The 27,407-nt window shown below is 41.2% G+C and overlaps 1 protein-coding gene and 1 long non-coding RNA gene across 3 annotated transcripts in view; one reads left to right on the top strand and one right to left on the bottom strand.

Annotated features, from left to right (window-relative positions):
• Window positions 1-514: 514 nt before the first annotated feature.
• On the top strand, window positions 515-3,579 carry LOC110364050 (uncharacterized). Its single transcript, XR_002422567.2, has 3 exons — window positions 515-627; window positions 1,372-1,491; window positions 3,355-3,579. It is a non-coding gene; the product is annotated as an uncharacterized LOC110364050 (long non-coding RNA).
• A 2,751-nt stretch (window positions 3,580-6,330) lies between these two features.
• RELN (reelin) overlaps window positions 6,331-27,407 on the bottom strand; it is a 289,062-nt gene continuing 267,985 nt past the window's right edge. The window contains exons 54-65 of one of the 2 annotated variants that reach the window (XM_065049108.1): window positions 26,665-26,840; window positions 25,506-25,612; window positions 24,843-25,085; window positions 23,997-24,172; window positions 22,005-22,078; window positions 20,996-21,157; window positions 20,498-20,655; window positions 19,404-19,623; window positions 18,191-18,388; window positions 17,696-17,794; window positions 12,898-13,033; window positions 6,331-7,455 (exon numbers count right to left, since the gene is read on the bottom strand). In XM_065049108.1, coding sequence (XP_064905180.1) covers window positions 12,904-13,033; window positions 17,696-17,794; window positions 18,191-18,388; window positions 19,404-19,623; window positions 20,498-20,655; window positions 20,996-21,157; window positions 22,005-22,078; window positions 23,997-24,172; window positions 24,843-25,085; window positions 25,506-25,612; window positions 26,665-26,840 — 1,743 coding nt within the window. In that variant the 3' untranslated portion in view covers window positions 6,331-7,455; window positions 12,898-12,903. The remainder of the gene's footprint in view (window positions 7,456-12,897; window positions 13,034-17,695; window positions 17,795-18,190; window positions 18,389-19,403; window positions 19,624-20,497; window positions 20,656-20,995; window positions 21,158-22,004; window positions 22,079-23,996; window positions 24,173-24,842; window positions 25,086-25,505; window positions 25,613-26,664; window positions 26,841-27,407) is intronic. The other variant, XM_065049107.1, reaches the window with a different exon arrangement.

The following is a 27,407-nucleotide window of genomic DNA, read 5'->3' as shown; positions in this document are numbered from 1 at the left end:
GGTCTCTTTAGTTTGGAAAAGAGGAGACTAAGGGGGGACCTCATTAATGTTTATAAATATATAAAGGGTGAGTGCCATGGGGATGGAGCCAGGCTCTTCTCGGTGGCAAACAATGATAGGACAAGGGGTAATGGGATCAAGCTGGAACACAAGAGGTTCCGCTTAAATTTGAGAAGAAACTTCTTCTCAGTAAGGGTGACAGACACTGGAACAGGCTGCCCAGGGAGGTTGTGGAGTCTCCTTCTCTGGAAACATTCAAGACCCGCCTGGACATGTTCCTGTGTGACCTCACCTAGGCGTTCCTGCTCCAGCAGGGGGATTGGACTAGATGATCTTTTGAGGTCCCTTCCAATCCCTAACATACTGTGGTACTGTGAAATGTATATACACGAGGCATCAGACTCGGATGTATGCCAGTCACGTGAATAAATGTAAAAATACAGGTTTCTGAAGGACTTCAAGTTGATTCAGCACTTCAAGAGCCTTCCTTACAATTGTTTTTCTTCTTTTTTAATAAGGACCATATTTTTGCCAGCTCTGCGATCTGACCAGCGCCCTTATCAGCCTGGGCCTCACAAGTGACCGAATGCAGTTTCTTATTTATTTAGGCACGCAAAGGATACACAGGTATCAATTTCCTTGTGAATACGTAGGAATTAGTTGTGAAATATCTTCACAGATCTCCCTTTTCACTCCTTGATGTATAAATATTTTCCAACATAATTAAAGGTCTCTCTCTTGCCCAGGAGAAAATGTTTTCCCACCTCTCAGATTCTTAGAGATTTGGTTTTGTATCTAGAATTGGTAGGTAAAAAAACATTTGGAAGTTCTTATACATTAAGACTATTAAAAAAATTGTAAACCTGCTGTTTACTGTTGCAATGTATTAATTTGAAAACCTTAAATGATTCCTTAGCATAGTAGCACTTGTTAGAGTCTAAGAGTAACCTAAGTAAAATTTAAAAGAATTCAGACTGAAGTACAGTACTCGGTATTGTCAAACTGAGAAATTTTGAGGTCAAAACATTTCAGAAGTTGCACCTTAAATAAGAGGTTTGTTACAACTGGTCTTCTGCCTAATAGGGTGTAACGAGAAAGCATTTTGATGGAAAAAACTATTTCAGAGTGATATGTGAAATACACCACACACATCAGATTTCATGTGGAATGGTGCTGGACGCCCATGTTTTATACAGACCTTGGTAAATCGAGATACTTCGGGAAAGACATCTTTCTCATATAGATTTATTTATCCAAAAAGGTGGTCTTTTTTCTGAACTTGGGCATCTGTAGCTTCTGTTAGAATTAATTACCTTATGGAGGTGTTGAGTCACCACTGATGTACTGAAATCTGAAATGCTTTATGACCAGCAAAGCAGATATCGCAGTAACATACTACAGACAGAGCTGTGCTTATCCACCCTGCGCAAAGAGGGAGAGGAGAAAGTCTGAAACAAACATGGGAATTTCCTGCTAGAAAAATCCACAAAGGTATAAATCATTTTGAATGGTACAGTAATCCACCCTGGGGATTTTGTTACACTAATTGTGTCAATGGTTGTATTTAAATATATGAACTGCAGCTGGTTTTAATTTCTTGCGTGCATTGTAGCATGACCCACTGGGAAGGCTGATAGTTCTTTCTATTGCTTCTTTCCAGCATTGTCTAAAATGGTAAAAGATGCATCAGTTCTTCAGCTCTGAGAGAAGGGCAGGAATTAATACAGCGCTGAACTCAGTAGGAACAGGATGAAAAGAGGGCTTTTAGTCAAAACAAAAAAAAGGGAGGGGGAGTTTATACAGAATAAACAATATGGACAATTGGAGATAATTAAAAAGACTCCTGTGGAGGATTACTGAGGGAAATTAGTTAATGGCACATGCACCACTGGAGTTGTGTCATGACAGTGTCATCATGACTGTGGGCTCGTCTGGCTCACAGGGGATGGAGCAGCGGGAGCTGTTGCTCTCCAGCAGCACAGGGAAAGCTCTGAGGCACCTTCAAAAGCCAGACCTGGCACTTGCAGCTGGTTAGAGCTCCCATCATCCTGCTGGTTAGTGCTCAACCTCCTCAAACAGCTGCTGACAGTGAGGATGGGTGCGGGGGTGGGCTGAGGGGCTGGGAAGTGGGCAGGCTTCTGATACTTGTCTCATTGGCATGGACATCCCATACGGAACATCCCAAACTAGCAAACTGGGTCAGATGGGCTCGATCAACTGGGTTACTCCCAGCTGCTCCCTAACTATGCTCAGAGTTCTAACAATGGGACGACTTTCTAAGGCAGAAAACATTCTGTATACATTTGACCATGGAGTTTTATATAGCTCCTAAGACAGGTCAAGCCAGCTGAATTAGTAAAGTTGACCTGGACATTTCCAGACTGAAGCGAAATGAGAGATTTTCCCAATGATTTTAATGGTAGTTGGCTTGGTTCTCAAATTGTTCCTGTTAATTAGTTACTACCCAGAGGCTATACAGATGCATTAGTCATGTCGAGCTTTATTATGGTCCATAATAACACATTTTATTCTAGCAGAGTCTCAAACATTAGGACATTTCCCTTTTACCGTGAGAAGTTCCTTAAAAATAATTCAACTCAAAACCTTTAAAATATGTCTTGAGAAGGGTTTAACTTTAAATGAGCTAAGTTGGGTGTCCGGTCGTGAATACAAGCCAGTTGAATGGCTTTGCCTGTGCTGTTTCTAGCACACCTGGAGCAATGTGGTACCAGCAGCAGGTTGGTGTGTGTGTCCACAGTCAGTGTGCAGGGAAAGAGGGACCTGGGGCTGTCAGCCAGCTCTGGAGATATCAGCAATAGCAGCCTAATGGAGAAGTGCCCTGAAACCTGTGACTATCCAGTACCCCCCAAAGTCCTGCTGTTGGCCCAAGGCAGTCAGGGAAGCAGCTGAGCTCTCTGAAGTAGCTTCTTTGCCACTAAGTCCCCTGAACAGCACAGCTCAAAAGCACAACCACATCCTCTCTCTTTTTTCTCTCTTTTTTTTTTCTTTTTTTTTTTTTTTTCCCCAAAAAAATGCAGAATCAAACTACAAACCCAGCATTTATCAGTGTCCTCCAGCACAGTACTCCCCCATCCCTGGAATACCATTTTTACTGGGCCTTTCCTTGCTGGGTGCCAGCTCATGCTCTTCCCATCAGGCTCTGTGGTAATTAGCCATGCGCAGGCCTAAGTCCTTAGGCTTGCTGCTATGTCAGCTCCGTCAGCTGAATTGAGACATGGGGAAGAAAAAGCAACAGTCATAAAATATCAGTAACACAGAAGAACACTAGGCAGTTTGCACACGTGTCACCCATACACCATTTGCAGCTGCTTATCTCTCTGTCATTTCTTCCAGGAGCAGATCCACTGCCCGCGGTGCTCCATTTGCTCCTTCACAGGAGATGTGCTGCAAGCAGTCGTTTGGTGTCTGCTGCTCCAGGTTGCTAACAGCTCTTGAAGAGCTCTTTAGGGCCAGGCTTAAGGTAGACAAGCCCTTTTGCTGATCTCATTTGGTGCTGAGGCTCCCTCACCAGCTCAGGATTAAGGTAGCTCTCCTCTACAACTAGCTTGTTCCAGTTACTGTCATGTTGTGTTGAGTCGTGTTTAGTTAAGCCTCATTACAGAGCTGAACTGAGTGAGGTTTATCTGCTGTACCTTGCTGTTTGTGCATCCGTCAGCGGGGATTTCAGAGCCTCACACAGGCTTTCTGCTTTGATGATAACCAAACCCCATTCCCCACTGATAGATAACTGATGAGATGATGCAGTGGCAGCATTTCCACCCAGTGACATTTGCCCTGAAATGTTAGCAAGTAAATAAAACGTAGATCCATGTTTATGACTGTTGTCATGTATTTTTTGAAATGTTTTCCTTTTAAGCCTAAACAAACTGTCTCTAGAAGCTTGTGTTTCAAGGGTCTTATTTTTGCTGCTGTGCTCTGCAATCTTTCCAAGTTGTTTACAATCCGTATTTAAGTGAAGGGCTCAAGAGCTGACATCTGCTGTCTACCAGCACTGACAGCCAGATATATATTTACTGTGTTTTACCATAAACACTTCTATTGATATAGTGCAAAATGGCATTTTTTTAAAAAAAGCTTTACACTGTGCTGGTGGTACCTTTTACCTTGTGCTGGTACCTCTTTGGCAATGTCTTGTCCTTGAGCGTATTTGCTGTGTTACTTCATTTCTACCCATTTCTCTGAATTGTCAGGTTCATGTGAAGCCTTATTCCTCCCACTAAGGTAATGTTATCACCTGTGGACAAAGCAAGCTCAAGAGAAGAACATTTAGGTAAAATTAGGAGAACTTCAGGTTTCGGTTGTTCCAGGAACTCCAGCAGAACAGAGCTTTGTCTTCCTGTACTTTTATTTCATTTCTCTCCTTATTTTCCTGGAGCATGGGTTGGAGAGCCGATAGAAATGCGGAAGACTATAAGGCATGCTAAAAGCATTGGTTTTCATTCTTATGCCTGCCAAAGTTTTATATCACTAGATAAGCTTATTAGTACATTTTATAGCACCATCACTGCTTTATTGCCATTGATTATGTGCTGTGTCACCCTTGATGTTTTAACAGCTATTTAATGTCAGATGACTCATTGTTTTCAGTCATATGGGAGGAAAAATAAAATAGTACATACCCTGGGCATGTTGTATGTGTGTGCTACCTTGTGTGCTGGAGGAATGGAAAAAAATGTAAGGAAGTACTTCCTGGAATCTGGAAAGCATAAATGACAACATCACTGGGGAATCCACCCAAGGGGATGATTTTCTTGAGAAAAGCCTATGTGCAGTTTGTTTTGAGTTCTGGTGAAATGTGTTTGGGGATTACATATATTATTAAAAGGAAATAAATATAATTGTGAAAAGCAGCTTCTCTGATTATACTGGTCTCTACCTGGAAAGAGAAATCAGATTAAGTGCCTCATTGTATCTGAAGTCTTTGAAATAAAGTAATTCCCTAGCAAGACACTAGCTGCACACTCATTTTAGATTGAAATATCACCCATCTATTGACATATTAGGGCAAATAAAATAATCTTTAAAAATAGGAGTGTTTATATCTTGTGGTTTTGTTTGTTCAATGGGTGAAACTTTTATTAAAATATTTTAAAATCTCTTGCCCAAACATTAAGCTATTACATCCTTTAATAACCTCATTTTTTCCCCTCCTGTTCTTTCTCTGAATAGATCCTTTATCTTGTTTCAATAACTCAAAGCACACACAACATTCTCCAGAACAGTACAGCGAGTTTTCATCTGCAGGAGACTGGGCTGTTGCAGTAAGTTTCCAGGTTTGTCAGAGATCTGTTGCATAATTTTGACCAAGCCAAGGTTCTGATTAATTGGAGACTGAATCACTTCTTTTTTTTTCTGTCGCTGCTCAAGTACCTTTGATCAAAAACCTCTTAAAAATTAAGCACATTTTAGGTGGCTGAGAATGGATGTGTGACAAACACCATTCTGCTTCAGACCAGTATGGTGCCAGAAGTAGCTGTGCATGCTATAAAAGCATAGCAGGTTTTGTATATATGATACTTCTCTCTGATGAGGAGCGGCTGAGGGAACTGGGTCTGTTCAGCCTGGAGAACTGAAGGCTGAGGGGAGACCTTGTCGCTGTTTACAACTACCTGAAAGGAGGTTGTAGCATGGAGTGTGTTGGTCTCTTTTCCCAAGTAGCAAGTGGTAGTACAAGAGGAAATGGCCTCAAGTTGTGCCAGGGAAGGTTCAGTTTGGACATTAGGAAACATTTTTTCATGGAAAGGGTTGTCAGGCATTGGAACAGGCTGTCCGGGGAAGTGGTTGAGTCATCTTTCCCAGAGGTGTTTTAAAGACGTGTAAATGAGGTTCTTAGGTACATGGTTTAGTGCTAGATTTAGGTTATGGTTGGACTCAATGATCTCAAGGGTCTCTTCCAACCAAAATGATTCTATGTCATTAGGAAAAATCTCTTCACAGAAAGGGTTGTGAAGCACTGGAACAGGGTGCCCGGGGAAGTGGTTGAATCATCACCAGGTTCCTGCACTGTAGTCCTCAGAGCCTGGGAACACAGATTTACGCATCGCATAGTGTGTTTGCAGATAAATACAAATGAGAGTGTGTATTGGTCTGTGGTCCCATTTCCTTCCTTGCAACAGGACCTCTTCCAACAACCGTGTTATGCTTACAGGCGGAACTGGTTTGTGTTATTTGCAAAGTGCTGTTAAGTGTGATCTACTAAATATTAAAAAATACTATTGATGTTTGCATTAGAATCTAGGTATTTAGTAAAATAATTTGGTCTATGATTTCCTGTAAAGCCCACATGGCTTGAAAAGTCTAACTTCAGAATTCTTTGTTGATTATTTTTATTGAAGCATGGATCTTTGCCTTAGTTCACCATAAAGTGAAGCATTTTATTTATGATAATAGACAGTTTGGGGCTATAGGGGCATTATAACGTTGCTGGTGTAGATACAACTTTATCAGAAGATACAAACATGACCCGCAATAGAAACAAACACCAAAGAGAACACAATGAAACGTTCACTGTTTACAAATCACTTCATTACTACAGACACCAAATGGCAGTTACTGTAAGTAAATCAGTTGCAGAGAACTGACTACATTTAGACAGGGAATTGGGAACTTCTGTTTGGGGCTTCATCCACAACTCCTTAGTAGTAAAAAGTTTAATGTCAAGCATTCTTTTTTTATCCACAAAACAATGCTAACCAACAGACATATCAAAGAATAAAACTGAAGGATATCAACGCCTTTACAACTACTTTTGCAATTATCTTCTTGATTAGGTACTTTGATTTTTTTATACATTTCGTCAGAAGGTAAATAGCCCAAAAATCAGCAGCAAAAATATTACAACAACAAAACAAGTAAATACAGTGCCAATGTGTCATGTTGAATACAAAGAGGACAAACAATGATAACTTAATCATATAAAATGACACAGAGCTGAAATACAGTGCACTTAAATACCTACGTGACAAAGAATGTTAAATTCTGTACTTAGTATGTAGGTTTTTGAAACATAAAATCTGAAAAGTCTTTGTGCTTAAACTTTTTTTCCTGTTAAACAGAATTAGTTGCTTACTTCCAATACTGCCACTGTAACTGATATTACAACAGATCACGATTTTCACAGACACGTCAACATTAAAACATTTACCTATGAGAAAATAAGTCACTTCTCATTAGTTCACAGTGCGAAAAAGTGGTGTATACTCTGTCTTGAGAAAGGCTTTCAGTTATTCATCCAGCCAGTCGCAGAATAGTCCTGATACCAGATGCAGTGCTAGTTTTAAAGAATGGAAAGCAACACATCACATGTTGGGAGGAAAAAAAATAAATGTCTCGTTTCTTCATGGATATCGTCTAAGTGACCTTCGTCTTCTGTTGTAGAAATGCCTGAGCCCATGTTGCCGTGAAAAATTCATCATGTAATTTTGTTTGCGAGTGCTGTTAAAATCAAAGGGTGGAGGGAAAGAAGAGTGTCAGTTTCTTTTATATGTACTTAAATTCTTTCAGAGCAGTGAGCTAGTGGGAGAGATTCTTCTTTGTCCTTGCATGACCTTTTAAGCCTGTGTAAAGTGATATGAAGTGCACCCTTTGTAGAACAGCAAGGTACAAGGCAATTGAGAATCTGTCCCACTCTGCTTTTATTTACAATTCATTATCTTAGGGAAAGGTTAAGAACTTTCAGCTAATGAAAACTGGTGCTGCCTAGGGCCAGATTCACTAAAGCTGTATGCACTTCATACCCTCTCAATACAGGGCATTTCTCTTCAGTGGTTTTATACTCCAGTTATTCTGTTTTCAAGCATTAGCTGCTTTATCTTGAGAACAGAAAAAAAGCTTTACTTCATTATCTTCCATTTTTACCCATACAGGAAGTGTAGTACAACACTTTATTCAGACTTAATGTTTCTCTCCCCTATACACCTCCATCCGAAATTAAAGGAAGACCTGGGAAATAAGCATCATCACATTGGGAGGAGACCAGGCAAGAGGTACCCTGACTGCAGCCTAATTGAAGAAGGGACACTTGCTTGGAAGACCTACCTGGAGGACAAGACCTATCCTACCTGACATAGGTTTCTACTTCTCTCACTAAGGGAAGACGGAGCCATGAGAGGGCAGTGGTGGATGAGACTTTGGTACCTGAAACCAGTCTAGCTCCCACAGGCTGGATCCCACCTTCAGTTTCCAAATTTCAGCAGCTTTGGAAATGAAGCTGTAATGTCTGTGGTGCATCCTTGTGAGTCCACTTATGGCCCATACAGACTTGCATACACCTTGGAGAGAACTGCCTGTGCAGCACCACAGACCTTCTACACCCTCCTGCCTCTGCTGTGGCAGAGGTCTGCAGAACAGCCACAGAGCTTTGTTTGGCTGTGCCTTTTCTTGGTCCACTTATATACATATTAATACATATCCAACCCCCTAGCACATGCACACAAATACAGGTCTACATAGATCTGCAGACAAACTTCATTCAGAATTACATGAGAATGAAGAGGTTTGTGAATTCTGAAGTTCTGATAAAGGCTGTGTGATATCATTCCTCTCAGATCTGCAACTTGCAGTGCACTTGGCCAGACATGGAAAGCAGCTGAGATGTTTCTATAAGAGACAGTGACTCTTGCACTCTGTGCTGTAGAGTCGCAAGGTGTGGAAAAGACCTCTTGATTGGAAGAACTACTTTTAAAAATAAAAATAGTACTGTCAAACTCTAGGCTTTAGAGCCACTTGACCCCTTTTCTCCACAGTGAAAAATGGGATACAAGAGGCTGTCATAGATCCAGTCAGAGGATGCAGTTTCCATAAGAGATCAGATCACAGCATTAACTGTACAGACCCCGAGGACAACTCCAAGGGGTGTGAGGAGCTTCTCCCAGGAGGAACTGCTGGTGACTGCATGGCCAAGTTTTCTTTTGGTTTCCAGGGGAAAGGGACTGCAAAGTTGTAGTGAATCTGTGCAGTCTCAGGCTAATTTCTGACTCCCTCACATAATCCTCTCTGCCTGCTTAGGACTTTGTGCTTCCTAGCTTTTCTTGCAGTAAGAGAAGGATGCCTAGCCTGAGTGTCTCTACTCCAAGGGACTGGATGTCACCAGGACCCTCCAAAACAAGAAATCCATCAGAATGTAAAGGTTATCTCTGAAGTAAAGGCCTGCAGTGGACATTACAGTCAACAATTCTCCTGTTTTTGGGTGCAAGGCAGGTTTTCATTTGTGAGTTTTCTCTGTAAGAAGTAAATACTCATATTGTAATCAGTCATACTTTCCTCTCTGGTGCATAAGCGTATTTTTAGTGAATATGGCCCTTAGGAAAAAAGAATAATTGCATGCTATACAAAATACGTCTGATTCTCCAGAGGCAAAGATAGATTTTGCTGTAGTATGCTAATTTATTCTAAAAAAATATGCAAACCAAAATTATGCCCTTTTCAACAGCTGATCTAGAACACGATTGACTAAACTGAACAAAAGCAGTTGTGTCAAAATGTGGGTTATAAACCCCTAAGCAAATACAAGTCGCTTGGCTTCGCCCAGCTCCTGGTGGCAATGAAAGCAAACAGATCTACACTCAGCACAACTTCTGGCACTCCTGCAGTAAGGCAGAGCTCTAGAGCATTTGGCAATTGAGAGAGTGGTTAATGTTTGAGATTGACTTCTCCTGACTCCTTCAGTGGAAAGGAAAGGTCTGTGCTGATTTGTAAGAGTTTTGTGTGAGAGAGCAGCAGCAATGAGTTTATATAGTTTTAATGCCACTTGGTAGCTCAAGTGCAAAGAAGCACTGAAGATCAGTCTTTATTCTGGTCCTGTAGTCATCTCAGTAGAACATCAGGCCTCACTCCAATGCCAAGTGCCTCACTGAGGAAGGCAGGAGGGAAATCATGACCCCAAACCTGCTCCTGAAAGTTGGTCATGAATACTGAAAGAGGCCTGAATCCTGCCTTCTCTTTAATTCCCGTGGCCTGGAAAGTGGGTGGTTCCTTAGACACGGGGCCTTTAGGGCGACACCCCACATCTCAGGAGATCATCCTAACCATGAAGTGGGGACTGAACACCTCTCTGCTGGGAGGAGGCTGCTCTGCAGCCAAAATACAGGGGACGGGGGCCTGGGAGAAAGCACTGCCCAACTTTGAGTGGCCTTGCTCTAGGTACATGGGACCAAACAGAACCTGTCAATGTGTTTGACTGAAAAAAAGCCATTTCTATACTTGGTTAAATTTAGGACTGAGTTTGGTTGTGAGAGCCTCAGCCTAGGCAAGACTTGGACAGCCAGGGCACATGCTGATCTACAGTCCTTGGCGCAGGGGCCTTCATGTCCCCCCGTGTCCCTCTTGTCTTTGGTCAGTTCATGTTCAGCAACAGCTCAGCAGAGATGCTCAGGACTCATTTTGGACACTGCTAGGTGCACCTGGGCTCTACTTCACTTCAAATGCCTGACCATTTTGTATCTGCCTTAAAGTTTTGATGAAGATGTTGAAAACAATGAACAAAGAAAAAAGAACAACAAAAAGAAAGGAAAATAAAGAACTGAGAAAAGGAACAAAGAACGAGTTACCTAATAACTTAACAGAGATTTACCTTTTTCATGTTTATCATTCTGTTTTGTTGTTTTATAAGATGATCAAGAAGTTACAAAGAAACATATATATATGTCTTAAACACCAGAGTAGTGCAGTGTGTGAAAAACAGGAGAAATCTTAATTCTCAAGCATTAAATGCTTCTTTTTTTTACTTGCACCGATATGGCTCAAACTTGTCCTCGCCAGCATCTGAGATAGACTTCCAGCTACTGGTTGGATGCCACATAAAAACTGCACTCCTGCTATAGAAAATGCCATGATTTTCACTCTTGCTGTAGGTAAATATGTATACTCTGTATATTAATGTATTGTATCATATTGTATAGTATGTATAGTCTGGCATCCACAAAATCAGGGTAGGTCTGTATTTATTTTTTCTTAATTAATTTTATGTATTGGTAGGAGGCAAACACTGTATAAGAGAGATCAATAGTGCTTTAAAACATCATGATAAGAATTCTATAATATAGCTTGCAGGAGTACTTATGTATTTCTTGCATTTAGTGGATTTAAGAATGCTTTCAGTGCTACGAAAAATTTAATTTGTATTTTCTCAGACTGAGAAAAGGCTTTACCATACGTTTGCTGATGTTTTCTTGTTCAGAGCACCCAAAATATGCTGGACTATATTAGGAATAGACCCCTTCTTCCACAGTGCAGGGTGCACAAGGAACTTTTGTTTGGGTATCAGTGGCAACTCGGAGGCTGCTTTGCAAGTGCGTAGTGGACTGGTCAGCGTCTGCTGAGCCTTCTGCCTGTTCTGTGCATTCACTGAACTATCCGTGGATCAGAAAAGTACAGATCCAAAATAGTTATTTGTGTATTGCTGATGGAGCAAACAGCAAAAAAGGCAATTAATAGGAGCAATCGCTGCATAATCTGTATACTGCATAATTGGCGTAATCTGATTTTAGTGCATTATTAAAAATAAATAGAAGATAATAGTGCTCCAATTTATGTAGGAAACCCTAAATAACTTTCCAGTGAAGTCCCTGGAGTTATACTAGTTACATGAAAACAATATGCAGCCAATACAGAAGAACAAAATTATGTCTATGGCATGTTCAATAAATACCTACAATAAAGCAATTTATGAGAAAGAGTCTCTCTGGGTATTTAGTCTTTGATAGTACATTCTGGCTATTGCATGTTTCCTACAGCACAGTTTGAACGGCAAGTCTGCAATTTAAAATTTATGAAAATGGAACGTAGCCAAATGGAATGAAAAATAAGCAGGAAAAAAAAATCCCAGTATATACAGGCATCGTTCATCATTTCTATATTTTTATTTTAATTGACAAGGCGTAATAGGAACTGAATAGAAACAAAAATATTTGGATAACAAAATGAATCATGAACAAATCCTCAAAAAACAGCAAAGGCATGCCTCACAGGACTAGGCTTGGGGTAAATTTTGAGACTGAATTACAAATGCTGTGTTAGGAGGGTACTGTGAAAAAGCGATGTGCTCTGACTGAAGTCCTGATGGCTTCTATCCATGATGAACGTTCTTTGTCTCTAGTGGGGTCAAGATTTGAACCCAGAGCTCAGTAACTCTGCTGGTTAGTGACGTCTATTAACTGCAGCAGCACAAAGCAGCAGAGTCACAAGAAACAAAAGAACTACCTGTGTGTCTAAGGGGCACGCGTGGCTGTGCCACTGTGCAGATTCACTGACATAGGCTGCCTGGCTGTGGCTTCAGCTCTGCGGTCATCAATTATGGAAAAAAGTGGGAATTCCTTCTTGGAAATGAGAGGTCACACCCATGCTGGGTGCCCTGGGTGACCTCTACTGGCAGGTCTCATTGCACCACAGGAGGAGAAGGAGAAGGAGAAGGAGAAGGAGAAGGAGAAGGAGAAGGAGAAGGAGAAGGAGAAGGAGAAGGAGAAGGAGAAGGAGAAGGAGAAGGAGAAGGAGAAGGAGAAGGAGAAGGAGGAGAAGGAGGAGAAGGAGGAGAAGGAGGAGAAGGAGGAGAAGGAGGAGAAGGAGGAGGAGAAGGAGGAGAAGGAGGAGAAGGAGGAGAAGGAGGAGAAGGAGGAGAAGGAGAAGGAAGTCCTTCTCACCACAGGCTCAGTGAAATCCCCACCGTGGTGCGGGGTGAGCTGCCCAACACTTTCTGCTGGGTTTAGCTTCCCCCAACACTCCCTGGGGAACTGCTGCAGGATCAGGGCCCTCAAGAGCTATGTGGCACATCTCAGAGGATACACATTATTTTCCACCAGCCCATCATTGACAAAACTTTGTGAAAGAGCTGTAGCTGTAACAGAAACATACATTTGATATTGATTCAGGGAAAGCACTTACCTTATTCTAGTGTAAAACCAATGACAGCAAACAATGAAATACAACACAAGTTAGAAAATGCCTTTCAATGCATGCAGCACTGTGATTAGTCATAAAACCCTGATGAGGTTTAGAGGCAATATAGGATTTTTCATCTCTTTTGAAAATAAAAATTGAACAAATTATTTCCTGATATTTTCAAATCAATGTTTATATTTTTATTTTCTATAAAATTCAGCATGCACTTTTTAGAAACATAATAAAAATAGCATAGAAGCACAGACTACATCATAAAATTTGGCATAAATGTTGTGAATATTCAGATAATTACCTAATGTTTTAAATATTTCTGTTCTTTATTATAAATATGTTGATACTTTAATTTAAATACATTTTTCAAATCATTGCTTTTTACTAAAAAACTGAAGCAGATTAAAATGGTTTTCTACATGAAGATTCATTGTTTGAGCTGAAATATATAATTTGTATTTTAATGTTGCAAAATAAGGAAAACATTCTTTGCACCAAATGCAACATAAGTTCTCACTAAATCATTTGTGCCAAAAATGAGAAAGTATCTTGACAATGAAGAGCATGGGGTGATGGCTATGGAGGGATCTGTTCTGTTATCCAACAGTTAACCATAAAACAGTGGGTGGGGATGATATTTCTCGCATTCCTTACAAAAGTCAAATTCGCTTGGATCTCATAATGAGTTTTGGGGTGCAAAGAAAGCAACGTCAGACCCTTAGTGTTCACCTTCTTGTTACACTTTAGTTCTCAATACCTTTAACCAGAGTTGAACTTATGAGAGGTCAATAAGGGCCCACCCCGTACCCATAGAAATGGCAGTTCCAAATGCACATGCAGAGAAGTGTGTGGTGTCTGTGCGGCAGACAGGCTGAGAGCTGTGCTTTCAGAGAAAAACAAGGTGCAAATGAAATGCAAGTTGGACCTGGGCTCTTCTGAGGGCAGAAGTACTGAGGCACTCAAAAGTGCTCCTTAAGTCTGGGCTAAAATACTTTTTCATCCTAAGAAGAGCCACATGGAACGTGTGAGAGTTGTGCCCGAAGCTTTCTTTACGAATGGAGAGGAAAAATGCTGCACTAATGAGGAATAATTTGCACTAGCTTTAAAAGGAACTGGACAACTTGATATAATGACTGAAATCCTCTCCCCACCACAGAATAGGAGCAAATAATTTAAATAAGTTGATAAGTGGTTAGTTGGCAAGACCAATTTAATGTATAACATATTCAAAGCAGGTATTGCATTTCACCTGTTTGAAAGAGGTGCTCACTTTGAGCACCATTTGCAGCTGCATCATATCCTTAATGATACTGCTTTTTAATGAGTGATTCAGGTAATTTAATTAGAAGTGGAATGATCCTGAGGGACATACAAAAGCACCAGCCTTTGGCCTTCCTTATCACCATCAGGTATTTTGCATGCATGTATAATCTGGAGGTTAATTTTTTTCCCCAGCAAACTACCTCGGGAGCAAAAAGGAAACAAAGAAATTATATCCTGAAAATGTGTTTGCTGGTAAGAGGATAATGGCCCTGGACTCAGAAATCAATTAGACTGAGCAGAGTGTCGTGACCCTGGCTGTGCATCAGCTGTAAGTGGTACCTGTGCTACAACTTGGCAGCTGGGCCTGTGACAGAATTAATTTCAAATCTTTGGATTGCTGAGAAGTATTGAGCCATGAAAGCAGGTATTCACTGATTTGTCCCTGGGGTGAACACTGTAAGGAGGAGCAGGGACATCCCTCATATTGGATGGGAAATAAAATCAGGACAATATTTGTAGCACCTAGGGCATCTCTTTGCCAGCCCACAGGGTAGTGGAGGAAACGAGACATGTAGAAAGCCAGGAATTTCTCTACATACCAAACCACATCTCCTAGCATAGGTTGGCTTCTTGGAGTAACTCCACATGGGCTAGAGGCTCACCTGCTGTGGCAACGTGAGTGCATGGGTCACAAACAAGCAGGAAGATCTAAGACTTAAACCAGTGCGGATAATTTTGATGGTGCCCAGAGAGGTGTGGGGACTCTCATTCATGTGGGCACTGGAGTGCAAGGAGACCAAGCAGAGACTGCATTATACATGGACCATCAGCTGGTCCTGCAGCCAGGGATGCTCATGGCTTTCTGAGAGAAGGTCAGAGTGCCAGCAGGAATTACTTTCAATTCAGAAGGCACAGATATTTCCTGTGGTATCTTTGCTTTGGGAAGAACAAGCAGAAACCTACTGATGCTGCAATGACTTCCCAGAGATTTAACGGAAAGAGGTAATGCCAGCACATTGGTGAATGGTTTCAGTTCAGGCCCAACATTTCTGCAGCCATGGCAGAGGGCCCTGTGTTGCTGTCAATCGTGGAGTTCTCCTCTGACAACCTCAATGGAGGGACAGAGCACCCAAGGGACACTGCCTCCTCACCCCTCGCTGGAGAGCTGCCCAATGGCTTGTTCTCCCCAGGGGCAGGCAGGGTTTCTATGCCTTTCATTGGAAAATGAAGGCATATCAGGAATGAAAGCTATGTCCTATTCCTAGTATTCATGGTATGAATCCTGGTAGCCCTGGTGTGTGCAGGATCATCCAGGGTTAGTGCTACCAGACAGGGATCCAGGCTCCTTTCTGTATGTCTGGAAGTGCTCTGTGGAGGTGTCTTCACCAAGTGCCTTCATTATTCTGCAGGTGAAGAAGCTGAAGTGCTGGGGGGCAAAGGGACCAGTGCAAGGTGGCAGAGTGAAACAGCAGAGCTACCCGAAAACCCAGATGGTAGTATCTATTGACAAAGAAAAGCATGCTTCCCTTCAGAAAGCCTTCATTAAACCCTTTGTGTGTTAACTGCATATAAAATTTAAGAGGCCTAGAGAATATCTTAAAGAATTAGAAAGCGCAGATAGAACTTTAGCAAAACAGAGGGGTCAAAGCCACCTGTCAGGTTTGGGCACATGCCGGCCTATGAACCAGATGCACCACAGCACATAATTCTTCCTCTTCTGAGAGCAGCAACTCTCAAGTGTTGTAGCTAGCAGGGGCTGGACGTCCACGTCTGGCCCTTGGGAAATACACTGCCATGGCGCTGCATTGTACTTGCCAATGGAGAAACCTGTCTGGCTTGGTCTGTCTTCCCCTGTGGGTTGTACCAGGTGTCACTTGAACAAATGGAAACTCTCTGTCTCTACTGTGATATTTTAGCCTATGCTCAGAAGAATCTTAAAACTCTTTAACAGGAGAAAAAGAAGAGAAGGGAGAAGACACTGTCTGCCCACCTGGTTCCTTCTCTAGGCAAGGTGTGATTACTTGGTATAGCATTTCTATTGTTGTCTCCATTCTATCACAACGTATCTCATATGACTGACTTCTCACCACTCAACTTGTGTGTCTAGTCTGTAGCCTGGCAGATCTCATTGTCAAGGAAGTTCTCCAGAATTCAGCCCAAGACTCCCTTTTAAAAGATCTGTCCTGTTCCTACTCATACTCCCTCATTCAATGCTCGGATTGATGGATAATATTATATTATTTTCTTTTTCAACATTCATTCATTCATTCATTTATTTATTTATTGGCAGAAAGGCATGGGTATATTTCAGAACTACCAGTTCCCTCTTCCATAGTTTCCTAATCATTGTGAACCTCCTGCAGGTTCATACTCTTTCATATCTTTCCTGATGCAGCATTGTACAGCCATTGGTTAACTAAACCAGGAATCACATCCGTCCCTCTGTTCCTTCAAGCTTTAAGCTTAATGTTATGGAAGCAGAGCCCAGCAAGGTGTGTAAAAGCAGCAGAGCGCGTACAGTTATTTGGTGTTGGGACTAATTTGGTTTGGGGTTGATATGGGTGCCATGCAAGCTGGTGCTTCTTGGTGGAAAGAACAGGGCTAACTAGCAATCAGATCACTTTGCTACTCTTACAAAACATTACTTGCAGTGTCTCTGCTAATTCAGAAACCTCATGGTTATAATTAAACAGTCTGGAGGTTATCCAAGCCTAATTTCTTCATTGTTGGTTTTTAAATTGTTCAATAAAAGGAATGCTTGAACCTATCTATGGAGCAGGCACGCCTCTCTCTGCCAACCACTGTCAGCGATGAGCTCCCGCCCGTGAAGCCACTAGCATTTCACTTCTACTGGAACTAAATTGTTAGAGAAAAAGCAGGTCATCTCTTCGTGATGTGACACCGGAAAAACGGGTTGGCTGCCCATCTCAAGAATGGGAGAATCAGGAGGGTGCAGACACTTGGTAAAATCTTGACAAGGGGATGAATATAGAGCTCGGACCATAGGAACCTGATATAGTGAACCCTGTTTTTGGACAGTATCCTTCTTACTAAAAAAAGGAAATGAATAAGGCGTTAGTTGCTAACGTAAATTTTTCAGAGGCACAACAACATTACTTTGTGCAAAGATCAATACAGCAGACTCTTTAGTACCCTCAAAAGGAAATAAATCAGCCTTAATGGCAGCACAGCGTTGAACAGGAATAACCTTTCTTACTTCTCAGCACAGTATTTTTTCCACAGTCATTGCTGCATTACAGGACAGCACCAATACTTGGTGGTGATAATGCCCCACTTTCCCTCCTGCATTTCTGCACAATGCACAACACGCACCCCTGCTGTGCCACTTATTTCATGGCCTTCTTAACCGCCGACGGTTGCCGTCAGGGCAGAGCATTAGCAAAGACTGGTTCTCAAAGGTTTCCCTGGGCCACAGTGCTTCTTACTGAGCTTAACAGTTGTGCCATGCTGAAGGAATTTCAGTGCTTTCTGACATGGGGTGGGGTGAGGTGAAGCTGATACTCACAGGACGACTTCTACGTGGTCCAAAGCCCACTGATCGTGACCTGTTCCGTTGTGACGGGGCTGCCACCAGCGCAGTAAGACTCCTTTCATTCGTGCCTCCCTGTTGTCACAAACACAAGAGCCTGTGAGAGCTCCAGACCACTGGTGGTTTGCACATCCCTATCTACCCCCAACAGGAGCTGACAGCAACGTTGAAGTGTTATTTCTGCATCCCTGAACATCAACACACCATCCATATGCAACATTTGATGGTGAAAAATGCACACAGATGAGAAGGATTTTTTTCCCTCTCGTATCTTTAAAACAAGTATTCTGTTTTTCTTTCAAGTATATTGATAAACACTCTGCTGGAATTTCTTAATCAGCCTTCTCCTTAAATTTTATTCTTTGTTTACCCTCAGCCTTTTTTCTTGCACAGTAATGCAAGTGTAGATTCTTTCTTAGCAGAAATATATCTTGTGAACTTAGAGGTAATGGAATGTGACTGGATACTCACAGGGGAACGTTATAAGACACTCTTTGGGCTTGTATAAAGTCCTTTGGCTGATGCTGTGCAATTACTTGCCATGTAATTCCATTATTTACACTGTATTGGAGGAGCACTGCCTTGTCTACAGTGTTAGGGTCACTCAGATTGGTATTGCAACTGTCTGTTTGTGAAATACTTCCAATTTGCAAAACAAACATGATTTTGCTGTAAAACAAAGAGAGAAAAGCTATTTTCAATATGCAAAAAGTATTAAAACAGGAACAATAGCATTTCCCGGTTTATTGCAGTTACCTTATTAAAACTTTGAGCATCTTCAAGAATCTTTACTTTTAGCATGCAAAATAAACTGTTCTCACATCTCTAAAACTCAGCTTCCCTTTCAAAGTAATAGTTTACAGTGTATTACATATTGCCATATAGTTGGAGGTAATAGATCCAGTTTTACAATGTATCTGCACAGAATTGAGATACATAAACAGTATAAACGTGAAAATGAGTTTATGAAAAGCTAAAAAAGGACAAGTGAAGGTTGACTATAATAAAGTGCCTAAAAGATTTCTGTATTCTACCTAAGTGTTCAAATAAGAAATGAAGAGCCTGATTTATATCTGGCCCATTTGGCAATTCATCCTGTTTCTAATTTTGCTTTAGACAACTACATGTAAACCAGTCCAGAAAGCTGTCACTCTGTTAAGAGCCAGCACAGGCTGGTTGCATTTGTTTTACCATGGCCAAAGAAGCTCAATAGATGAAAAAGATACTCCTGCTCATTGCCAGGTGAATATAATTCTATCTGACAACTGAAATGGGAAAATGAGTCTGTAATTACTAATAGCATCTTTAGCCATGACCATCGTGGGAGCACAAACAAACATGGGATTTGTCCCATCAGACCAGGCACTGGTCCACACAGTCTGGCATCCAGCCTTTGCCAAGGGCTTCATTGTCAGTGCTGGCTTACCAGATAGAGCTCAGCTGGGCATGACAAAAACATCTGACCTTTTCATCTGACATAGCTTCCTTCTCACTCTCCATCTCCCAAATGGAAGCCACAAAGTATTTTGCCAACCCTAATGTTTATTTGCTGGCCACATCTGACTGCACGGCAGAGCCAGGTCAGTCCATCCTCATCAATACTGGCCCCCATGACTGTGTGTGGTATAAAGAGTTTCCTTTCTCATGAGCTGCGAAAAGAGCGTTTTTTGGCTCAAAGTATTACCTTGCTCGGGTGAGATCCAGAGGCTTAGTCACAGCTTGTCTTACTTGACATCCATTAAAATAGAGTGAATCTCCATGGGCATAGGGTGCCAGCTGTCCACATCCATTCCCTATCACTCCTCCCTGAATAGTCTCCCAGTTTATTTCAGTGACTCTTTCAGATTCAAAATTATCTTTAATATAACTGGGGAGGTCATGGCTAAAAATAGAGCAGTCATCACCTAAAAATGACACAGTGAAGTTATAAACCACACAAAAATCAAAAGAATTGAGAAAATTGAGTTACAGTTCATTGTAATTCCATTCAAGATCATGGCCCAATATAGTGTGACTACAGCTGAATATATATTACTATATACTACTGCTGAATATATTTCAGCAGATCTATTAGTAATATGCACATTGCTGTAGAACATTAATTTTTAGAAAACTCAGGCTGTGAGTTTTATTTTTTTTTACAGCAGTATAACTTGAAGAATTGCAATAGGGTTTCTCCTATTTTGCATTGATGCCAATACAAGAAACCTCAAATTGCTGGTTGAAGGGAAATGTATCTAAAACAGGCAAGGGTTCCGATCTTATGAAGTTATGTCTGGAAGATACTGGCTCCACTCCCAGAAAGCACTTATAATTTAGTGAGGACACTCAGGTACCATTAGACATGTGCTTAGCTGCACTGTGAGATAAGGGCAGAGCACTCTGTCCTGGTGGGGCACAGAACTGAGTCCCTTACAGGGGCCAGTCACCAACATCTGGATCCCATGCACACATCCCCTGGGAGTGGGTGCACCCTTGGATGGAGTACAGGGGTGGAAGCCATTTCTGGGTAAGCCAATAGCCACATTTTGCCTTGGGTGAAGGCTGAATGGGCTTTACATACAGCACCAAAGAGCAGATCCTACTGATCCAATCCAGAAAGAGTAAAGGGAGGGAAGAGCTGTTATTTGCAGCTCTGTCAAATTGTTAATTTAGAATTTGTTACTCAAGCATTCCAGTGATGGATTTAGACATAATACATCACTTCGCCTTTTTGTTTAATTTTGAGCTAGGTTAGACTTTAGCAGATGCATAAGAAATAAATTGAAGAAATGAAACCTTGGTATCCTTCATCACAAATACAAATGGCTCCAGTCGTGCAATATCCGTGGCCACTGCAGAGCTTAGGACATGCTTCCCCGATGTACACATGGTCGATTGCCCAGCTTTGCTTCTCTAGTTCTTCTCCCTTTTGAATCCACCTGAACTGAGTTGCACTGCAAATGCCAAAATCCAAACACTGTATTATGATATCTAGCAATTAAGCAGATCAGTACAGTGATATTCAAATACACCAGCAGCAGATGTAACAAAAAATGTTGTGTGAAGCAGTTATCACTTCAATAACTGGGAAGACCTACCCTGAATGAGTGGCTGCTACATCGTTGGCAGTAGGCACTTCTGGTAACAAAAAGCTTCCTCAAAAACATTATATGTAAGATCTAAATCCAGCGATAAAGAAGCATTTTTAATTCACCATTTGTTCCAAGTGAACAGTGCCGGCAAGACAGCTGACATTTTATAGGCCCACAGTGAACTGACCTTGCAGTAACCTACCTGGATGAGACATGATCAGGCAGCTGGATCGTTATTCTTCTCCACATGGAGCTGTTAACAGAGTTATAGATGGTAGCTTCATGGAATTGGAAAGGAGAGCAGCCAATGCTATTAGATGAGGAAGGAAGACAGTGTGTCTGGACGAGCTGCCATGAGTCTGTCCTGTAGGAAACCAAAAAAAAATGTTTTAGAACAACTGAAAGAATGATATAAGGGAAACAGGTAATTTCTGAGGATCATGGCGTTGCCTATCTTGCTAAACAAACCCAAGAGATTGTCAGCAATAGTTTCCATGCTCTGTAGCCACAAATAGACACGAGGTGAGAGGCTGAAGTGTTGGTGCAGCCAGGGAGGACTTTCCAGCACCAGGTTTGAGGCTGTGAATCCCTTGGGAGGGTACACACAGCAGAGAGCTCCTCTGGGTGAGCATGACGGAAGGATTTATTTAGGAGTCTGCTCCTTAGTCTTTCTCTTACAGTGTTGAGAAGAGTCCCAACCAAATTTGCTCCATGTTCACCCACAGTCATTTGAGCACAGGAATACACCTTTGCTTCTACAAATTATGATCCATTACTACACTACAGCACAGGAGAGTGTTATTAATTGTTTGCTAGTTAAAGACCAAATTGGAGTTAAGTAACTCGCACTTCATTACAGCTTGGTCCTAAATATGTGGTCCTGTATCATACTAAAATAACAGTTTCCTACAAATGCGGTTTTCTGCAACCACATTTTTAACAAGAACATGCTCATGACTGTAACCGCAAGCTCAGTGCCATGAATCTATCAACATCTGGGCTAAATTATAAAGAGAATTTATGGGAGTTATGTAGACAAATCCCAGTGCTTGTACACAGGCTTTGTTCAGATCCTGTTACAGGATGAATAGCAAAGTAATTGCTTTAATAAATAAAAGCTCTCTAGGTATTTAACATCATACTTTTTTTTTTTGTTTGTTTTGTTTTGTTTTGTTTTGTTTTTTATGTCTGTGTATTCTGAGGTCATTTACCTGGCATCCTTTGTATACTCCAGCATCACAGAGTGGAGGTCCCCACATGAATTTGCCTCACAGCCAACCACGATCTATAGCACAAATAAAATTGGCTGCTATAACAAGTCAGGTAGACATTTAATATGATATATAATGAAGTCTTGCTCTCCTTTTTTTTTCTTTATGAGTTATATAAAAGAAATTTCCAACTCAGGTTTTAAACAAAATCCATCGAAAGTGGAAGGAAAACAAAAGACTCAGTACTTCAGACACTGCTTATACTTAATGAATTTTACTTCATTGCTACTTTTATTTTCAAACAGAATCTTAACACTGTGCTCCTAAAGTTCATATTAAATATCTGAACAAACATTGCTCCTGAAACACAAATATATGGTAGCTCCTTGGCATTTCAGAAAGTGAAGTACCAATCTATGTATTAATTACCTATGAAATTTATTGATCATAATGATAAGCATGTGGGTAGAAACCTCAAGTCAATCTAACTTAAGAACGGGATTATTCTGAATATTTAAAACAATAAACATATTTGTGTCAGAGTGGAAATATTACAGTACCCGATGTGCAGTACTGAACAGATAACAGAAAGATAAATTTTAAGACCTTCAAAACCAAATGGCAGCCACGCATTAGAGCTGAATACTTAGTTTAGAAACAAAATCTTTGCAGTGACTGGTGAAGGAAAAGGAGGAGAGATTCAGCAGACAAAACTTTGCAATGCGAGTTTAGTAGTACGAACTCTTAAATGCTGATGAGTTATCATTATTGAGGAGGAGGAGCAGGCGCTGATCTCTTCTCTTTAGTGACCAATGGCAGAACCCGAGGGAACAGCAGGAAGATGTGCCAGGGGAGGTTTAGGTTGGGCATTAGGAAAAGGTTCTTCCCCCAGAGGGTGCTGGAGCTCTGGAACAGGCTCCCCAGGGAGGTGTCACAGCCCCAAGGCTGACAGTGTTCAAGAAGAGACTGAACAACACCCTCAGACACATGGTGTGAACTGTGGGGTTGTCATACGCAGGGACAGGACTCAATGATCCTTGTGGGTCCCTTCCAACTCAGAACATTGTATGATGCTATCATAATTTTGGCCTTAAAATAGAGGAAAAAGATGATAGCCTGGTAAAATAAGCAGCTGGGGTGTGTATTTTCATTCAGTAGTAAAAAGATATCAGGGTCCTTTTTTATATAATTCCTTCGAAGGTGACATGCTGTGTGAGTGAGGGAAGTGGTGCTTTAGGGATTATATTAGACAGTCAGTATAAAATAGGCAACAATGTTGAGAAAAGGTGAAAATATTGATTAGTGGAAGATGGAGAATTCTGGAACCGTTTTGTCAAACAGAAGAGCAAGAAAAAAAACATAACAAGGAAATGGATGACTATTTTGATAACCCTGCTTTCACATTAGTTCCTGTCTTATTTAAGATATGGTGCTTGGGGAAGGGCCTGGAACATTTCTGGACAACAACTACATGTTGCCTTTCATCCTATGCAGAGTGCTACCTTGAAACAAAGTAAAATATTCAGAAATGTTTCTCTGATTATTTAGGTACTTTGCTATGACACAAGTAGGAAGGGTACTTGTGCTTGAGCCCTTTTGCATTTTCCACGTGCAACTCTTCTCCAGCCCTGACCTTGCCTTTTCTACTTATTCAGGAGTTAGGGGAAAATGACGTATTATGTATGCTGTGTATTCTCAACTTAGAAAATAAGCCCTACTGTATCTGATGATCGAGTAATGGATTAGACTTCAGTCACTCTCAGTAACCCCCAAAACATACAGACAGTCAGAATAATCTGACGTATAACATTGATGCAACCTTTCCCATTCCCATTACCTCTATGTCAGAATTTCCTTTAAATTATAATAAAAAGTAGTTTCTTAGTTATTTATCCAACTGGGCATCTTAGTTGGAAGAAGAATAATTCCTGGAGACCATTAGATGATTTTTAATTGCATATTTTAGAGAGAGAGAGAGAGAACATTTCTTACTTTAAACTGCATCATGTATCCTGGCTGTATAATGAGCTCCCTGGAGGACAGGATGTTGTGTGTTTTGTCCTTTTTCTTATTTGGCCAGTAGAGATGGAATGATGGATTTCCACAGAACCCTGCAGTCCTGACTGCATTAGGATAGAAACTCCAGTTTTCTTCATGAGAGGTGCCTTCTGTTAAGATGAGTTAAATAAAATTACTGCATTGTCTCAGTAAACATCAACGCTTAGTAATGAATCCACAGAATCACTAGACACAGTACTTTAGTGATATAAACACTAAATCTATGCTGTTGTGGTGCACAGTCAGCAAGCTATTAACAGACGTAATGTTAGATATTCCGTTCCTGGAGACATCCAAGGCCAGGCTGGACAGGGCTCTGAACAACCTGATCTGGTTGAAGATGTCCCTGCTTATTCGCTGGGGGCTTGGACTAGATGAGCTTTGAAGGTCCCTTCCAACCCAAACTATTCTGTGATTCTATTATAACAAATACAACAGCTCCAGAGAGGTAAATGTTTAAATAATAGTACTTTCAAAATATATGATTACATAAAACTTTACTAATGGGAATTTAAATGAAATTAGTTGGACTGAAAGAAAAGTTTTTGCTTTTCTAATGGGTGTACGCATATATCTACATATGCATCTGAATATACACGTGTGTGTATATATATATTTGCACACCCCTACTAGTAGCAGGAAGAATAGCATACAAACAGCATTAGTCTACAAAACAAAAAAACTTGCAGAATTAAAGAAAAGGTGTGCTTGCAAGCTCACAGGGTTTATCTTAGATAAGATAGTGCCAGACAACAGATCAGCCGTCACAGCCTGTCTCACCATCATCAAACGTATCCACCAGCTGGCTGGGGTTGATCTCTGCTCCCCCGATCAGGATGTTGTCCAGCGCCCACTGCGCCCGGTCGGGGCCCGGAACCACGATGCCGTTGCTGATGGTGAAAGGCTGCCACCAGCGCAAGCGGGTTGTGTTGGTCAGAGCGTGTTCAGGGAGGAGGATGTAGTCGTGCCTGACTGAGATGTATTTTTGGTAATCCATCTCATGAAGCAAAGTCCAGGATATCCCTAGAATGAAAAGATGCAGGTTTAGTAATAAAAACAACTGTATGAGAGAATATTCTAAAAGACTAAAGGAAGGTAATAGGAAATAAAAAATAATACCTGTGGACTTCTGATAGACAAATCTTAACTTCTAAGGGTAAGTTGGTAATTGTTACTCATTGCAAGAGTAAACTTGTAGTTGTGTAAAGGAATCAAATTGGCTGGCAGCCACTGACTACTGAAATCAGGCAGGAGGATTACGGAGAACTGAGCACCAGATGGAAATTTTAGATGGGAAAAAAAAAACTTTACAGGGACAAAAATAACTTTACAATTAAAAATTGTTGTATTGTTTTGGATCTCTCTGACAACTTCTTAGATACTCACAGTACTCGAATACAGAAAAAAGGCTGTAGCTTAGATGAAACTACAAGATGTACTTGCCTCCATCAATGGAATAATCTAGTAGCACTCCCTCCTTTCTGCAAGTTGGTCTGTGGCATGTTGTCATGTTGTTTTCACTCCCAATTCTCCCCCAGTACTGTAGAAATCTAAGAGGAAGTGTATAAGTTTACATCTGTTAAACGTCTGCACAAATTGCGAGGTTTGCTTTCTGTTAGAAGATGTGCTGAAAATGTTCAAAATGCCAGCATTTTTAAGCAAGTAACATTGATATACAAGTAGAACAAAGTTTTCCAAAAACATCGCATAGTAATTCCCATGGGAACCTCATTAAATTAATCAGTCCTGCCCCTGGGGGGGACTAGCCACTTGCAATGGTATAGGCTGGGGAGGGACAGTCCTGGAGCAGCTTTGCTAACAATTCCCTGGGAAAAAAACCCAAAATGTAACTCAACACTGGAGCAAGAAACTAGGTGTCCAGAGAGACTGTGGGATCTCTGTCCATGGAGGTTTTCAAGACCCAATGAGTAAAAGCCCTGAGCAACCTGGTCTGAATTCAGTGTTGACCTGGCTTTGATCATCAGGTTGGACTAGACACCTGCTAAGGTCCCTTCCTTCTTGAAACATTATGTGATTCAGTGAATTCTTGCTGAATTACAGAAGAGTGTATGACTTCATTGAAGCCATACAGCCAAGGGACAGCGATGCTGAAGTTGTCTTCTATGTGATGTTATTAGCTTGTCTAAACTGACATAATTTCTCTGCTTTCCAGCTCAGTCATCCTTTTCTACGGCATGTGAGTGCAGTGGGTCTCGTGCAGACACCCAGGAGAGGACAACCAGCAGACATGATGTTCTGAACTCAGTGGGAGACCCAGCTGATGCCTCCAGAAGGGGTGACAGTGATATCTTGCCTCTTTGCAGAACAGGTGTTGCTGACTTCAGGACATCCCTGGGGAAGAGGACCTGCTGCCTCACTGGGGCATGGCAGACCCTTTCCACTGTGCTTTGAGAGCCTTGCTCTCTGTCACTCATCTGAAAGCATCAGTGCCCTGAGAATCATCATCTAAGTAGAGTCTACCCGAGATAACACTTTGCTTGTAGTGGCCAAAGAATCCCCAGAGCTACAAGCTGTACTACTTGCTGCTTTTGTCAGCGTTTAACAGAGTTCCCCATTAAAATGACAAGGAAACATGACCTACTTTGCCCCCCGCAGGTCCAGATCTTGAGTGACAGCCTGCCTCACAGTTGCACCTCCAAAATACAGAGTTGTGTCTTCTGCGAGAATCCCACACTCGGTACAGGTATTTCCACCTTCTAAGGACATCCATACATCTGGTTTAATTTCTTCATTGTCAAAGCGCTCTTTCAGGAAAGTCTGTAAGTAAGGTGTTTAACATAAACCACAGGTAATTATTCTGATAAGCACAGCTGGAACTGACCAAAACATGTTTGAAGGGCTCATGTTTTCAGGGTGACTAAACATAATCACTTTTGCCTGCACATTTTGCCACTTGAACTGAATTGACTAATTGTGGAAATATGTTAGGGCTAGGTTTTAACATATTTAGGAGGTAATGCAGCACACTAGAATTTGCATGTGCAAATGAATGGGAATAATTCATAATTGTGGTTATTTAAGATTGTGTAACACCACATAGTACCAATCTAGTATGTATGGGAGAAATTGCTGCTCTGTACTTTTTCCCCAGCAAAACCAGTACTGCAATGAAGTTTTAGGGTTATTGTAGTGAATACGCATTTATGCAACTGTCTGCACAAATATTTGCAGTAAAAACCATCTAGAATATATCTCTGATCTCCAATTACCTCCAGGTGCTCAGTAAAAGCAATGCCATGAGTGAAATCCTGGCCTTAAGGACATAGTAGTAAAACTCCCCTAAAATTGCTAGGATTTTATCCCAAATGTCTTTAATGTGAAGAA

Source organism: Columba livia, chromosome 1 (genome assembly GCF_036013475.1).
Source record: "Columba livia isolate bColLiv1 breed racing homer chromosome 1, bColLiv1.pat.W.v2, whole genome shotgun sequence".
Classification (NCBI taxonomy): Eukaryota; Metazoa; Chordata; class Aves; order Columbiformes; family Columbidae; genus Columba; species Columba livia.
This window is presented reverse-complemented; position numbering and strand designations above follow the sequence as displayed.